This window comes from Diadema antillarum, unplaced genomic scaffold (genome assembly GCF_040938485.1).
Source record: "Diadema antillarum isolate AM-2024a unplaced genomic scaffold, OU_Dant_1.0 seq00000264_RagTag, whole genome shotgun sequence".
Classification (NCBI taxonomy): domain Eukaryota; kingdom Metazoa; phylum Echinodermata; class Echinoidea; order Diadematoida; family Diadematidae; genus Diadema; species Diadema antillarum.
The window spans coordinates 673454-691854 of record NW_027271302.1 but is presented as its reverse complement, the minus strand read 5'-3'; the positions used below and the strand labels follow the sequence as shown (position 1 = coordinate 691854).

General features: G+C 38.4%; 1 protein-coding gene across 1 annotated transcript in view; it reads right to left on the bottom strand.

The window, feature by feature from the left end:
* Nucleotides 1–10821, bottom strand: part of LOC139729807 (cytosolic carboxypeptidase 6-like) — a 100864-nt gene extending 90043 nt beyond the window's left edge. Inside the window, exons 1-2 of the mRNA XM_071640737.1 lie at nt 10797–10821; nt 3680–3802 (exon numbers count right to left, since the gene is read on the bottom strand). Of these exons, the coding sequence (XP_071496838.1) occupies nt 3680–3802; nt 10797–10821 (148 nt within the window). The remainder of the gene's footprint in view (nt 1–3679; nt 3803–10796) is intronic.
* Nucleotides 10822–18401: the final 7580 nt, after the last annotated feature.

Here is an 18401-nt window from a genome sequence, read left to right as displayed (position 1 = left end):
TTTACAGAATTCCTGGATCCGCCCCTGCCAATGACCAAATAATTATAATTTTAAAATAAAATTGTTAAATACATAATGATTACACAATAGGATACCACCCATGGCTCTGGGCACATTCACATTATTGTAGTGTTTGTCAGTTGGCAGTAGATAATAAATTCATAGTGTATTTCTGTAAGACCTAAACACTCATTGATATACAATTTACTGATTTATGTGAGTGACGTACACTCAATTTCATTCAATATCAAGTGGATTAAATTTGAGCAGGATCATTTCCACTGTCCTTTTGAGGCAATTGTTATGGTGTTTCAAACATTTTTTTAATACATTCCCTTGACTGTCCTCTTCTGCTTCCTTCTCTTTCTCTTACCTTAGTTACTATAACACTACTTTACAAAAGACCTGTATGAAATACTGCTTGATGGTACCTATAGCTGTATGTGACCATGCATCACAAAACCAACAAAAAGTTGCATGCCCTGATTTTACATGATGACTCAAAATAGGTGAAACGGGTTAACTTCGTCAATCCTTTATCATATTTTCTGACAGAGCAATTCTTCTACATTAATCTGAAATTTGGGATCATAAAACAAATGGGAAATTGTGTTCTTAGCAGGTATTTAGTTTGGATACTTTTTTTGTAGAATAGTATGATTAGGTATGTAGGAAGCCCCTCTTTTCATTAAATTCTTCTAACCCTTTAGACCCTCTTCACTTTCAACTCTAGAAACTTTTGAAAGGACGATGGTACTGCCTTACAAGTTGGTAATAGTCATGAAAAGAATGTGTTAGTAGAGCAAGCTCAATTTCAGCTTAATCTGATAATCCCTTCATTGTTGTTGCTAGGGAGTTTTACATCCTGTTCTTTGTCCCATTCATTGCACAGAGTACAGCTTGATGAGGTTAAACACTTGAATAGCCCCTGTACTTCAGAGCCTCTTTTCCTTTATAGTACACACTTTCACAGCTAATGTGTGCTTTTATTTCTTTCCAATTTTTAGATCAACTTGAATTGAGTTATACATCATTTTAAAGCTTAAAGCCTGCTCTTTCAGAGTCTGTCTTTAACTAAAAATCAATCTCTGGTGACTTCTTGTTGGTTTTGTTTATGTAGAGTCACATTATATGTAAAACACTGATTGAACTGATTGAACACTATCTGAATATTCCATTTGCTGTAGCACATGGTTGACTTACCTTTGAGTACACTGTATGATGGGTTTGTCATAAAAGAGTATTAAAAAAAAGCATGTACATGTATGATGCTTCATTTGTGATGACTATAGGGGCCCCATATATCATTACAAGGTTTGAAACTACTAGTGTTGCAGATGGCTTAATTCATTGCAGTAACTATGGTAGCAGCATGAAAAGACCAATCAGCCTTCAGCATTTCAGTTACTGCTTTAGTGTGCCTGGAATCACTGCAATTTACAACAATTGCTAACATCTTTGTAAAATGGGCCTAAATTCGAGTACAAACAAATACCAGTAGATTGAATCTACTAAAAAACAGAAATATCATGCCAATTATGCATAGTTATTCACACTAAGTACTTTGCATCCTTGCAAGTTGCAGTGTATGTACATATTTGTATCTCAAAGTACAACTGTAGGGTGTTGCAGTGCAGCAGTAAACTTGAGATAGAAGAATAAACAAATCAAATCAAATCAAATATGACTTGCTTTGTCTCAAATGAGTACACTTATTATGTGACACATACAATTATATGTCATTTTGAAAAGAAAGAGATATAGCGGAAGCAATCAGCTAGTTAGAAGTCAAAGAAGATCAGATATTGGTGTTAAAGATTCAAGACCACTTAATTTTGTTAGAAGTCAACTAAGTTGTTATCTTATTGGCATAAACAGAAAGATGGCTACGACAGTCACAAATCCAACATTGATTGCTAAGTCATCTGCTCTTGTCTTGTACAAGAAATATTCAAATTTTTCGCATGTACCTCAATATTGACTGCTGGTTCGCATGCTCCCTACATCCCATATCATAGTACACAGGTGCAAGGCTATTGATTGTATACAGCCACCATTGTAGTTCTTGATCTGTATACAAGGTTCTGGGGCTCTTTTGTTTCCATGTGCAGTGTATAGGTGCTGGTACAAGGTACCATTGTTTTGGGGGTATTATGTACAGGTGCTAACTTAAAAGGGTGGCAAGGACACATGTCTGTAAAGGTAAAGCATTAAATAAGTGCTATGGGTAAGGAGAGGAAGTGAAACTGACAATAGACATAAAAAGAATCATCTCTCTTCACATACCCACCCCTTAGGCTTAACATGTTCAGGACGGACTAATTTTGTTAAAACACACATTTCCCATAGACACCTGCCCAAGTATAAGGGTAATAGTCTGCCACGGGTTAATAATACACCATTCAGTCCATCACAACTTGAATGGGAAGCCCAGCATGTGACTTTTTGTTCCACCCCTCCACCTTCTCCTTTCTCATCAATCTTCTATTGTTCTTCCTCCTTTTCTCTTCATTTTTTCTTTATTATCATTCTCCTTCTCTTCATTCTTCTTCACCACACCCCATCTTCTTCTGCTTCCTCTTTTCTCCTCTTCTACTTCTTCTTCTTTTCCTTCTGAAGTCAAATTTTCTTCAGGAAATTGATTATTGATCAATCAGAATGGCAGACCACAACAGCTAAAGATCTATGTTGTACCTCTTCCTTGCATCAAATCAGTCTCTAATGAACACCTACGAGAAACACAAAATGTGGTCACTCTACACAGGTTTGATGCGATAGCTATCAATGATCCCCATGACTACACAACCACAATAACTAAAATAATACTTTGGTACAGTTCTACACAAAATGCACCCTTATATACTTGCATTTATCACATGTATTATGTTCTACCTGATCTCTTTTATCAAAGATGTGTCGATCACGGTCGACCAATATCTAATGACCCCAAGCGTATCAGCTAACTCGTCTTCTGTGCAAGTTTCATATCTCATTATTGATTGATTTTTATTTTCCTCTTCTTTTCTTGGGGGGGGGGGGTGGTTGGTTTGCTCCTTTGTTTGTTTGTTTGTTTTTATGTTCTTAAAACACCTGCCAGTGGTGGTTTCAGAAGCTACACTGCTGTGTCAGACTCAGAAAATGCATTGCATGCTGGAAGCAGCTCAAGCTCTTTGTCAACCTAGAATTTAATATTTCAGGTCACACTTTACGATGTTTCTGTTAATGTTCTGAAACCCTATCATAAACTGTACAGATGTACACCACAAGGTGAATTTCATATAAAATGGAATTTTAAATGCTGTGTACTATTGACAAAGGAGCAATTGGTTACAGTTGGAGGATAAATGTTCATGGCAGAATCTTGAATGGATATACTCAGACATGTCTGTACTTTGTCTTAACAAACTAAAGACTGATAGTTTAAAATAAGCTCAAAGTAGCTCAGATTTAATTTTTTAGAGTTAAAGGATGCACACGACCTTTCAACACATCTAACAATGGAGCAATACTCTTTAAAAACAAACACAAAAACAAAAAATCTATTTTCTGCAGGATTTTTATATGATTGTAACTACACTCATTACCAGCACTCACTTATAGATTATTACAAACATTAGGAACTTCTACTGCAAATGATGTGCATTTTTTAAATGTCTATTGCACATTTACATGTACTTACCACATTCAAAGCAGGCATCAAACATGAGATGACCTGGCTTTGGTCGGCCGCTGTAGCCAATAGGAAGCACCACAAACTTGCTGAGATTCCCTACCACAGCCTCATCACCGTCACTCTCAGAGCCTGATCAGGATGTGACATAAAATAAGCAAAAACAAGATTGGTCATTAAAAATATCATTACGGAAGGGAGAGAAATATTGGTTGCCTAACAACATGTCACACATTCTGACAACAAACAAATCACCACCACCATGATATCAGACTTAAAGTAACGATAAAACCTTGTTCTTCTCTAGCCTCAAGCGCCACTGTCCCAGTCTCGATCCATGTTCTTTTCAACGTTGGCCAAACAGGCACACCCACTTTGTACAAATGCATATATTCATGACAATATCATGATAACTTGCAATTCTACTTCTTTCCCTCTCCATCCTTCATGGCATTTATCTGATCTCTCAGGCAGAAGTAGAGCGTACTTCCTTAAGAGTGACAAATGGTATCATTAAATGATCACATATAAACAGACAAAATATTTGCGAAGACAATCTGACCTTGTGAAAAGCATCCATAAATTGCCCTGATAAATATTGATCACTGATGTACATTTACCCAGATCTGAAAAGATGAAATGTGTTACAATTTAGGTAAAGTTTTTATATGAAATATACTTTTGTGTTGGAGCACCATGCTGTAGTATACTAGTATGGCTCTGCGTATTTTCTTATCATAAGGACCTGTGTTTGAATGCTCCCTGATGAACTCATCATTGGACAAGATATTTTACCCACAATGCCACTCTTTACCAATGTCATGCTGGACCGGGAATAATGACAGTGCTTTCTTGAAGAGCACTGCTAACACTTAAGAGGCTGTGTGAGCATACATCATGACTGTATTCTTTTTCTTCTCCTCCAAATAATGATTTTAAGGGTCATCATTATTGTTATCATCGCTTTCATAATTCTTTTTAATTAAAGAAACATAAAATGCATTGCATCACAACTGCCATAACACAGGCATAGAATAATTTGCCCGCACGATACAAAGCCACCAACATTTATAATACAAGGTTGCACGCCACTCTGGATTAATCAGTTTTTTATTGCTGTTGTTGTTGTCTATACATACTGTAGATATAAAGCAATAAATGAGCAGTGACAATTTTATTTCACTCCACTATCTCAACCTTCACCAAATGTATCGTTCAATCGTCACAAATGTACTGTAATAATTCAACCCAAAACAGGTCGCTATAAGACCCAACATCAAGAATTTTCAAACTAACACTGAGCCGACATCAAAATTTATGTAGGAATATCACAATACACACATAAAGTTGGCGAGTAAATGTCCTTGCCTAAACCCCACACCGATCATAACAATTCTGAAAGTGTTTTTTTGGAAAAAGGCCACAAAGCCAGAGTTCAACAATAGAAAAACAACAACAACAAATAGATAGAGAGAATCACAACAAATTTTCCACAGTAGTTTCAAAATAAAGCAAGACTCCTAAATTTGGCATCACACCCAAACTTACTCTTCCACCACAGGACATCAAAATCATCTGAAATGAAATATCAAAGGAATAATGTGCTATACTCATGGACCTTTTCTTGGTGTTGGGTAAATATAACATCACTTGATTACTAATGCAACACACCTGATGCTAGCAGACAAGCCTTTCAGCAAAATGCTTAACGCAGATTTCTTTCATTGAGTTGCAAAAATCATGATTCTTTGTGTTTCTGCCATCTGAAATTAGTTTATAGTTCATTCTTTTCTTTGCTAACACAAACATATAAGCATGACAGCAGAAAATTTGTGGACTAAACAGTTCTGCAGGGTTGGGGATAAGCAGGACATCTGTCAAACAATTATTATTACATTCTCCTGATCATGCATTGGACTTTTGACAAGTTACACACATACATTGTATGCTGTTAGGAAGCAATATCTCACAAGAAGTTTTCAGCAAGTAAACTCTCACTAAGTTAGATTTGGCCTGCATGGAAACCTTCTCCTTTTACTTCTTCTTCCTAGATATCAACACATATGTGACAGTACATCATAAAACCAACAAAAAGTCACATGACCTATTTTTGTGTGAGGACTAAAAAGAGATGAAATGGGTCAACTTAGCCATATTTTTGGTTTTCTTATTTTCTGAAAAAGCAATTCTTCTTCTTATTCTGAAGTTTTGGGATCATAAAATGAATGGGAAATTATTATCTTCTTCTTCTTCTTCTTCTTCTTCTTCTTCTTTTGTAGTTTTTCTGAAAACCTTTTTTCATCTTATCTACGTATTGGTAACTCAGATTTATGGATTCGGAGTGAGAGAAACTCCTTACACATTCTTCACTTTCACCCAAAGCATTAGACATTTACAAAGATGAAGAAAATTCATATCAATCATGAGTAGAATGTACTTAATGAGTGTTCAAAATTTCAGCTTTTAATCTGATAATCCTTTCATAGCAGTTGCTCTGAAGTTTCACATCCTTTTCTTTGTCCTATTCATTGCACAAAGTGCAATCTGGTATTCAAAGATTACAAAAGATTTCCTTCCTTTCTTCCAAATCATATCTTTCTATTTCTCTCTGTCTCTTATTCTTTCTTTCTCCTACTCTTCTTTTCCTTTCGACAGCCACAGCAAAAACTTTCAACAATTTCTTGATAAAGCACTTTGTGGCATCATGCAATACCACTGCAGTGATTCTACTCTCCCTCCCCCTAGTAAGGGGTAAACATTTTCCCTTGGATAGGAAATAAACTGGAGGTCTCATGCATGAGAGGACAACAAATGCAGAGGAAAGATTCTTGTTTCACTTCCTTTGCAAAGTCTTACAGAATACAAAGAGCAATATAGGGCAATTGTGCACTTTTGGGCCCTAAATCATCGGTGCCAGATTATACCCTTATCAAGCAGTGGATGCTAATTAGAGTACTGTATATGCCGAATATTTCGCTAGGTTTTTATTTTCGCGAATTTCACGAGCCAGCTGCTACTCGCGAAATTAAAAACACGCGAAAATATTTACTCTAAGGCCGATATGACTTTGACGTACGCGTATACATTTCTCCGTTCAGTACAAGGACTCCACAATCGCGAATTTAACCACTCGCAAAATTGTCGGAAAGTCCTGATTTGCAAAAATTTACACTCGCAGAATATATGGCGTATACAGTACCTATTAGGCACCAGGGGTTTAAAAGTGTACCCGTGTTCCAGTATCGTACTTTGTCCTTGTGTGTGGAATTTCACGTTGGGATACAGTGTATGTGCCAATGTGTGTGTGCATATTGAAGGCACTTACAGTACGCCACCTGGTTGCTACACCCTTCCATGCAAGGCGTGGTTGAGCAGAGACAAACAGGATGCTGTGCATGGCACACAATGCAACTCAACAGTGGCAAAATTTCGTCCAGCATTTGTGATTTTAAATGAATGGATGCTTTGCTCCAAGTATATCTCAAGCAGGGGATCACTAATCAACCCTATTGCAGAGCCAGAGGGCAAATACGTCCACTGTCCTTGGCAAAATTATTCTGTGAAATAATGAAAAAAAGAATCTACAAAAATATTATCCCGATCAGGCATGAATAGCGTTACCATCTACACAGTTACCAATTTACAGCAGCCACTACATGCACACACATACATTGTAGTACATGCATACACACACAAGCCTTGCCCTGCGCAGGTGGTTTGCTCGAATCGTTATGGGATCGCAGCAAGGCATAAAAATATTCATGTAATTGTTGTGGCTAGCTAGGAAGTTCACTAATACAGCTGTAGAAGGTATGGAATTGCAGACTTCCTCACACTTTGCACCATAATCAAGGCAATTTTCTGCCATCCAACACTGTAAATGTAAAGCTCAATAATCCTGCAGCAGAGAGCAAAGGCACAAGATATCGCGCAGTGTTCGATGTGCCAGAAGTGCAGTGGGAGCCGGGCTTCCTAGTGACTCTATCATTTGTCAAATGGCATTCCATACATTTGTACAAGAGAAGCTCGCCAGCTGCTCAACAGTGCATGGTGGATCATGTGATATCACCTATATTGCATATGTATGGGGAATGAGGTACTGAGGATACTCCAGGGCCCTAAAGTGCATGATTGCCTGTGCACTTTAGGGCCCTGTATCATCGACATGAACCAGTAATAATTAGAGCCTTATAACAGAGGGTCTAGAAGATAGAATTACTAGATTTTGAGTACATAACAGTTAGAGTAAAACCCCCAATTTTCGGACACTTAAGCAGTTTTGCAATATTTGTATGACTCAAATAATACTCTACAAACTTATATCTATAATAATAATGTATGGTCAATTCCACAGAAAGGTTGCATTTTATGAAAATCAAACTATTGAGTATAGATGATTAATGAAGCTTTATCAGATGATCTGGTATTGTTTACTCAAAGCAGCCTTTCACAACGGATATTTTGATACCGCATTTGTGAACATCGGTGAACGTGGAGTGGAGTTATGTCCGAAAAACCTTCATTTTTCATGAAATTTGCCAATTTTTGCAGAATTTATGTATCATTTCTGATATGACTATAATACAGCTTGTGTAATTCTCAGATGGCTTATTTTCTGAATGTTCTTTGGTCATATATTGGTTTTATGATGTTCTAGAACTTGTTCCGGCATCAGTAAATATTATTCTCTCAATCTCAAAATGTGGTAGTTGATAGCGTCCCATAAGTCACGTTTTTGTGTCCCATCAGTCACACTGGTTTTCCTTAACCTGCTACTGTACCAATGAATAGATATTCATACCACTTGGCTCAGGGTAAGCACCAACCCTTTGCTACATTCAGGAAAGAAAATACCTTTCCAGAGACTCTGTGTGTAAGAATATTTCAGAACTTACTTTCCCATGTGAAAAACGGTGGTCCTCAAATGTCCCATAAGTCACGACAGCAATTTTTCGTTGCTGTACGTAATGCAATGATACTTTTCAAACTATGTATGGTGTTTTCATAAACTGTGATATGATGGATCTAACCATGAACTGAGAAAAATGCATTTGATGCAACTATTTTCTCAAAATACTGGTTTGAAATTGCCGAAAATTGTCACTTTGTCCCCTAAGTCACAATGGAATTGACCGTATGTTAAATATATCAACCTACTTTTTCCCCAATATTGATTTTGTTTTAAATACCGGTACATAATAAAATTTCACAGAATCCCCAAATATTATCACCCTTTCAATTCCCCAAAATTCGGACAGCCTCTCCAAAATTCAGCAAACGGGCAATGTCGATACGCATACAACAGTTCGGGAAACCCACTCACAAGGGGGGCCCCTCCTTATAAGTAACCCGTCCCCCTTATAAGTAACCCCGTCCCCCTTATAAGTAACCCCCGGGGCACCCCTTATAAGGAGTCTCCACGCTTTTTTGCAATGCAACGCGAAAATGAAAGGACTGCGGCAATTCGCTTGATTATGTCCACAAAGCTTCACAAGTTTCCTAGTTACTCACGAAATTTGAGCAAAATCGGTTTGAGGCATCATATCTAAAATCATGGATTTAAATGCGATGTCAAACGACCCATGCGAATGCTGAAATGCGAGCGATTACTGGCGTGAGTGTCGCCAGGCGCGGCGGCGCGGCAATGCTTGAGTGCAGACGTGGCGACTGAGTACAGTACTCGGTCGCCACGTCTGCACTCAAGCATTGCCGCCCCGCCGCGCCTGGCGACACTCACGCCAGTAATCGCTCGCATTTCAGCATTCGCATGGGTCGTTTGACATCGCATTTAAATCCATGATTTTAGATATGATGCCTCAAACCGATTTTGCTCAAATTTCGTGAGTAACTAGGAAACTTGTGAAGCTTTATGGACATAATCAAGCGAATTGCCGCAGTCCTTTCATTTTCGCGTTGCATTGCAAAAAAGCGTGGAGACTCCTTATAAGGGGTGCCCCGGGGGTTACTTATAAGGGGGATGGGGTTACTTATAAGGGGGACGGGTTACTTATAAGGAGGGGCCCCCCTTGTGAGTGGGTTTCCCGAACTGTACAAGGCAGCTGAAAAATGAGCACGCGCCATACCTTGTTGGCGCAAGATTGTATAGGGGACGTTGTGGCGCCCATTCGTGTCCAAATTTTGGACTCTGCACTTGCATTCAGCCCCTGTACATTTATTTACTGCATCCGCACATATGGAGATTTTGTTTTTCTTTTGTGTTTTTGAGGATATCATCACACACTAAGCTTGCGATATGCGAAAAATCTCGCAACAGAACGGCATAATTTTTCAATCTTTAGCGCTTTTTTGGCGACATCGATTCTAATACAAGGGACCTGATTCACGCTCTTTCGAAAAGTTGCGGCAATTCTGCGTTTTTGACAGCAAAATTTGGGAATTTAGATGGATTTTTGGAGGTGAGTCAGGCACTTTCCTGTGTTACATGGTGAACTAGTGACGTGTGCCAGTATGTGAAACGATGTGAAATGCGTGCATTGTGACAGTAGAATTTGCTGGCTTGTTTATTGTGATCAGTGATAAGCGTCCGGATTTTGGAAGCCGGCCAAAAATTGTCTTCTTTTTATTCTAGAGCTACATGTAACTGTCTGTAGTGTTAGAGCCTACCAACAAAACAGTGTAGCGTCAACCCAGGGCAGTGGTGGCAGTGCAGGAGTGCCAGGGCCCCGGGGGCAGAGCACCTATCTTGCCACCTTGTTATTTTGACAGCACACATCAGGTCACAAGATGTATAATTCACCTGACATGCCCAAAAAAGGTAATGGGGTTCTTCAGTTGGAAAATATGATTGTTTGCGATGATTCATTGTGGCAATGGCGCACACCGACACCGATCACCGACACTGCAGCTGCGCTGGTCATGAACAGAGCTCTATCTACGCTACGCACAGCATAGGAAGCACAACATAAAATTGAGCATATCGGACTATGCAAAATCGACACCAGTGCATCGATATCACAGCGTTGCGGTTCAACTTTGACACACACTTCTCTTATTTCACAATAAAGTAGAAATCTGAGTCATTTCGACATATAATATAGGTAGCGTCAAATTATGTCGTCAATACAGTACAGCACTGGTTTTTTTATTAAATCATACATACACTCACCCGAGTCTGTACGCTTATCTGCCATTTTTGACGGTACACTTGTGCGCATGCGTGATCGCGGTTGCTTGGCAAAAGACGCCACCCACCATGTACCATACTTCAAGTACAGTAGCTGGCTAGCGCTAGCTAGGCCTTAGTATCTGACAGTTTTCGTTTGCGTGTGTGTACCAGACGCAAGAAACAGTCTGAAGCCAGCCAGTCCCGTGACTTTGACCGCAGTCATACAATCAATGATTATTATAAGTTTAAGAATATATTGTACATAAGTCTTCGTGCCGAATGTTATTTTTAGGCTGAATTTAGATTGATATTACGATGATAATTCAGTCAATAGTTTGTCATCAGTTTCGAGCACAAGCTAATTCAGAGAGACTTAAAAGCAATTACTAGTACCGGTAAGTAATTAAGTGAGCCTTAATAATCAAGTTCGTAAACAATATAACAGTGGCTATGATCAATTCAATGATATTAAGAGTCAAGTCTGCCATTCATTTCCCTTTGCTAGTATGGGCTCAGATCCAAGTGCAATACAAGGGATATATCCATATTACACAGTGTTTATGTGTTTGATGAGTGATCTATGTCTATAATTCTTATTTTTTCCTGCATGTTCATTGATTACAGACATACGTCTTGTCTTTGGCAATGTGATATCGGGATAATAGTGTAATTTTATTGTGTTGTTATGTTTTTCTATATTTCCCTCTGTCGTATGTGGTAGGCCTACATTTCGATATCTTGAAGTGATGATGTAGGACCCTATTAGACTGAGCTCTACACCATCGGCTGATTTATTCAAAAGTCTTAAATGGATGACACTAGACAAACGTTTTGATTTCAGCCGCGTTATGATGATATATAAATGCGTCCATAACTTAGCACCTTCGTACCTTCAGGTGCACTTAGTTAAGCCTAGTGATGTACATGAACATCATACAAGGCTAATAGACAGTGGAAATCTATGTGTGCCAAGATTTCGCTCTGATTGTCACAAGTGCAGCCCAATCGTATCCTCTGTACTTGAATGGAACAGGCTAGATCATTCAATTAGATCAGCTCAGTCCTTCCATATATTCATTTAAGAGATTGTTTAAGCAAAGTTGCTATTTGTAAGTAACACACGAAATTCATTCTGGGCTTTATCATTCCTGTATAATAGCGTTTTTTAATTGTTATTTCGGCATTCTGGTGAACTCTTGCTGTGGCATGTACTTTTTATGTTACTTTGCAATGTACAGTATGCTGGTATGTATCTACACTGCATTATGTTATCTTCTGTATATTACGTTTTGCTATGTAATGTACATATGTTAATCAATATTATTCAGGGCTCCATGGAAGACCACTATTCATTGGTGAATGGACTACCCTGACAAAAGATTAGAAATAAATAAATAAATAAATAAATAAAAAAGTCCCGGGCCGGGGGAAGGGGGGGGGGGGGGGGAGAAGGAGGATCCCCTCCCCCTCCCCCCCCCCCCCCACACACACACACACTTCTTCTTTTTTTTACCACGGAAGTGGCAGTAGAAAGTTGCGCAGAAGGGCCCCCCCCCCTTTTTTTTTCTTCTTTTTGTTAGCTGATGAAACCCGGAAGTGGCATGCACCAGAAATACAAACTGCCCCCCCCCCCCCCCCAAGTGGCGCCGGCCATGCAGTTTGCGTCTTTATGGAGAAGGACAAGGCAACCGGGATTTGTAAGCCTTCTCTCGGCGCCTTGCCTGTGAGCCCCGCTGCGTCGAAGTTGAAGAGTTAGAGTTTTGTCCTGAGCTGCAATGGGTGCTATATAGATCTGGGACGCGAGCGCTAAGACGACGCAGCCTCCCGGGTTGAACAATGCAAACAACTGTCTCGCCCAGCTCTTACACTAATTACCATCTCCAGAAAACTTAATTAGCGTCGTCTTTATGTGAATTCGGGTCGCAGATCTAAAATTCGCTATGGCTCTTAGGGCCTATTATAGTGAAAAACTTGCGTGCAACTACGAGTACTCGATCTACAGGGGCGGATCCAGGAATTCCGGAAAGGGGGGGGGGGCAAAAAATAAACTAAAGGGAGGCGCACGCGCCCCTCCCCTCCCCCACCCCCCCCCCCCCCCCCCCCCCGATCCGCCACTGATCTACTGTATAGGGCCTACCGGCATTATTATTGATAAACGCATGAAACACACGTAATACACCATGTGCACTTAGTACGTAATACAAGTATACAACGATAGTACATGTACCTGTAGGCAATGCACTCAAAATGCCAGGTAACCTGTTTATGTACTACTGAAGTATTAATTAGGGACCACCTACTTTATAGTATCCATAACATCCATCCTATATGGCCCAGGGCACTGTTTCATAAAGCTGTTTGTAAAGTTACGAACAACTTGTAAACAAGCGACTGGTGATCAGTTCTGATGAGCTATACTTATCAGAATTTCCATAATGTAGGACAAGAACCAAAAGAACCGAAAATTGAATACCGTGGTACTGTATTTGATAATAAGTATAATGATTATAGAATTTATTTAAATGAATGAATTGAATGAGATATATGTTATATGTATTATGAATATAAATGGTTATTATTTTCTTTTTCCTGCAACAAGTAGTGCAAAACAATCATGTTTCATGTTATTCGTAATCTGTGACGTATATGTTGTTCAATGAACAATTGTTATCTGTTTGTATCTCTTGTATGTAACGCTGGTGGAAGGCGCATTTCCACATTCGCATTGTGGACAATAAAACAATCAATTCAATACAATCCAATTCAGTTCAATTCAATCACCAGTCGCTCGTAAGTCGTTACTCGTAACTTTACGAACAGCTTTATGAAACACCCCCAAAGAGATTTTCCCCAGTGTGGGGAGGAGAAAAATCTCTTTGAACACCCCCAGGTTCGACTGAACTTCATTTTGTACTACACTAGCACTGTACATGCACACTAGTAGTAATGCAGTATGTGCATGTTGCTTGTTGTAGTATGCACTGTGTGGATGGTGGAAAACAAAAAGCGCGCGCTTCCAGAAGAAAAATGATACATCGACTTCCACAGCGGGTCGCGCACGTTAAAAGTAGGCCTACTTGTTTATACTGAAGTTTTTGATTTGTGTGGTTCAATGACCGGAAGTAGGATTGACTGTAGGCCTATATATTGCTGCCCACCGTACCGCAGTATGTAGTTTTATTAGGATTAGGCTGGGCTCCATAGGTAGGCCCAGCATTTCTTGTTTCCCGTTCTAAAAAAGTGATTTCCATCCTGAACATAAAAGTCAAAAAGTGCAGGTAGAAGTTAACTCCAATGTGTACGTAGACTGTCTACAACCTCTGAATGAGTAGCGCGTACTTTTGCTGCGCGGGCACGTCTGGCACCCTGCCGTTATCTGCGCCTAACTACTCGGCCGCTTTCGGGTTGCCGTCGTGGACATTTTGGCAGCGCTAGTGATGTGGAAGGGGCATGGTCAAATACGCGAAGAGTTGACAAGCCAGTGGTAGACTCTAAATGAGGGGGCTTAGAACAATGTGACTAACAATAGGGTCTAGTCGATTTATGCATAGCAATGCACGTAACTCATTTTACATTTACTGAATAACACATCAAATAATAAATCTTTTCTTCTACTAGTATATAGTAGGGGATCTATAGGCCTGTTGGAAGCATCTCCAATCTATAGTTGACGTGTTTTAAGCTTGGTAGGTCTATGATATACTAGCATACAACGAGAATCTATTTTGGTGTAGCATTTTTCTTAACTTTTTTCTTTCCATTTCAGTAGTGCGATTGCATGTTTATTATTAATTTTCAATTGTTTTATTCATTCTTTGAATTTGCTCTTGGATTTCTGTGATTTGTTTACGATTTTAAACCTATGTAAACGAGTATTTATGCAATCCGTACCAGTAACTTTTCTCACAACTTATGACATTTGAAATTCCGAATCAGCTTTCCCACCCATTCCACATTTCAAAATATTTCTTAAATAACTATTTACAAATTGTACCTGTTCTATTCATTGAATTGTTATTCTTTGATTTCGATTCGTTTTTACTGTTTTTAGATTTATTTCATACTTGTTATTCAAGTCTCACTCAATTATTTTTCTTGAAGTTATATATAACGTGATATAATCTGTTTTGGTGTACCATTTTTATGCCTCCGCCACGAAGTGGTGCCGGAGGCATTATGTTTTCGGGTTGTCCGTCGGTACCGTCCTTCCGTCCGTCCGTAATGATTTTTGTGGACAGTGTAACTAAAAAACCTTTTGAGGTATTAGTATCCTAATGAAACTTGGCATGTATGTGTATTAGGAGGTGAAGTTGTGCCTATCAACTTTTGGGTGCACATGCTCAAGGTCAAAGGTCAAAAGATCAAGGTCAAATGCTTAGAATTTCACTATTTCCCCCATATCTATGCAATGCCTGAAGATATTGTCTTGAAACTTAGTGTATACATGTATTACCCAATTAAGATTCTCTTGTAAAAGTTTGGGGTCATGAGGTAAAAGATCAAAGGTCAAAAGGTCAAGTAAAAATGTTAAAATTTCACTTTTTTTTCCGTATCTTGGAAATTGTTCAAGGTATCTTCGTGGAACATAGTATATATGCATGTACTGACGGGCAGTGGTTATCTAGGGAATTTGGGGTTCATGGGGTCAAAGGTCAGGGATCAAAGGTCAAGGGCAATACTTCAAAATTTTATTATTTCCCTTTTGTATGCAATGCCAGCAGGTTTTTTTTTTTTTACGTGGTATATGCATGTATAACCCAATAGAGATTCTCTGGCGGTTTTTTTTTTTTTTTTTTTTTTGCCAAGAAGGTCAAAGGTCAAAAGGTCAAATATCAAGTGAAAGTGCTGAACTTACTTCTTTCTCCATATCTCGGAAGTGGTTCAAGTTATCTTGAAACTTAGCATATACATATTTATGTATGTTTTGCCTGACAGTGATTCTCTTATAAATCTTAGGGTCAAAGGCCAGATGAAAATGATAACAATTTACTGTTCAATACAGAAATTGCACTTTTTTCTCCTTGCCTTGAAAATTACTCAATGCATAAACTATGAAAGGGTCAAAGTCGAGTTAAAGTTCTTAAATCCCCAAATATACATGCTCTCCTATTCATCCAATTAAACATAGGTCAAGGAAGGTGAACATTCAACACATTGTGACAAACATGTCATTTTAAATATTTTGCCAATTTTGTGAAAATGTAATCACACATTGTTCACATGAACATAGCGACATTTCTAGTTCTTAATTGTTTTTCTTCCATTTCAATATTGCGATTGCATGCCTAGTATTAATTTTCAATTGTTTTATATATTCTTTGAATTTGCTATTGAATTTCTGTCATTTTTTTAATGATTTTAACCTTGTGTAAACGAGTATTAGTTATGCAACCCGTACCAGTTAATACTATTTTATTATTTTTTCTCACAACTCATGACATTTGAAATTCCGAATCAGCTTCCTATATACCCAATCCATATTTCAAAATATGTCTTAAAAACTGTTTACAAACTGTACCTGTTTTATCCATCGAATTATTATCCTTTGATTTCGATGCAATTATTATATGCCTCACCTTTAGTTTTCCGGCCTTGACATATCACTTGCCACGAATTTTAGTTTTCTTAAGTTGTCATAGATCCATCTAAGCATTTTGTACAAGTCTCCAGTTTCTTTTTCATTCGTTTATTACGTATTTCTATTTAAATTGATCAAAGTAATTATCTTACAACAATCTGTTTTTCCTTTCACCGCATAGATATGATTGAGGATTTTATTTCCAAACACTCTATTTTATATTCAAATATATTTTTAATCGTTCATTGTTATATTTAATTGCCTTTAAGACTTTTCATTATCCGTTGGTGATTTTTTTTTCTCTCATTTTACTGTACGTGTTTCCACCTGCATGTTTCATGTTTGTACAAACGTTGGTTTCATTTTGTACATGTCCATTTTAAATTGTATATTGTATTTATTGTATGTGGACCCCATGGAAGAACAGCGTTGCCATGTTGGCAACGCTGAATATGGGCAATCCACCCGTTTTTATTGTTTTTATACGAAAATAAATACCATACCATACCATATATTTTTTCCACATAGGCCTATTATACCTACCACTGTTGTGAATAAGATGTGAGGTCAACTTGACATTTGAGTTGAGGAATGGATGCTAAAGCTGCAAATTTTGTTGCGCACACTTTGTTTTTGTGAGGCGAATTGTCAACGTTTTCTTGGGCATTCGTCGACGATGTATTGATATGTGAAAACTACAAAAACGTATGAGGCTAAAGAAGTGATCTTGATCAATTCTGCATTTTAGACACATTTAACGACGTAAAATATATAATATAGCCTATACAAGCTGTCGACTGAGCCAGGGTACGGGTCGACTAAAATTACTCCGTATGCGTCTTTTAAATCAGACTTTGTGGAATGTCCAAACTGTTTATGTTCAGAAACTACAGTCTGCAAACAGCTAAGGATAACTAAATAAATACTTAAAACTTGTTTTGGTTTGAATATTCACTCAAGATGTTTGATGAGCCATGGTATGATGACCGCACGGCCCACTTCCGAAGCAATGAGCCGTAAACTTGTCAAAATGAACGAGCTTCTTTCGGGCAAGTACGATTCTTGCTACGTGCTGCAAATGACATGACATTAGGTCGGTGTGAGCTTCTATCTCCCATGTCAAGTCTCGGGGTACGCCGTCCATTTTTAGAGAAAAACTGCAAATTGTAGGCCTACAGTCCTTAATATGTTAAATTGTATGTTTTCTTTTTTATAATTGAACTATAAGCCTATAAGCCTCTTCAGGTGTTACTTTGTTGTTTCCCCATATGTAGATCTATCTAATTCGTGTTGAACGTGAGCGTTCGTATTTCTAATCCTTAGTTTTGAATGATTTGCACTTTTCAATGACCATTGCTATAGTATTGGTAATATGGATAGCTGTGTAGGGGCCTGATACCGACATCGATGTTTGATATTGGTATAAAATCACAGATATCATCTCCCACACACTATACTAGTATGATAGTACTTCTCAAGTCTACAGAGTGTTGCTATTAACGTTAGATGTCTTCTAGGCTACTAGGGCCTACGTCTAGAGTTGTCTACTACTACTACTACTACTACTACTACTACTACTACTACTACCACTGCTACCACTACAACCAGTGGTGGATCCAGGCGGAGCGCATCGTGCGTCCCCTTACTAGTATTTTTTTTTTTTAAACAAAATAAATAAAATTCCCCCCACCCCCTTTCCCCCTTTACGGAATTCCTGGATCCGCCCCGGACTATTAGAAACTACTACTGCTACTGGTCTACTACTACTAGACTCTAGGACACAAGGTTATTGAGGACAAGTGCAAAAACTGGCTTGCTGGAATGGCAACTTTACATTAGCATCAGCCAATCAGGAAGCTGGATTCTTGTTGTTACCATGACAATTGCCATTCCATCAAGTTCAATAGTACAAACAACAACAACATTAGAAGCATACTGGAATCAACTAGAAAGGGGTCTAGGTAAGCGTCGCTGTGACCAATACACGGTAAAATCTTCAGGAGGAATACTATTTAAAAAAAAAAACC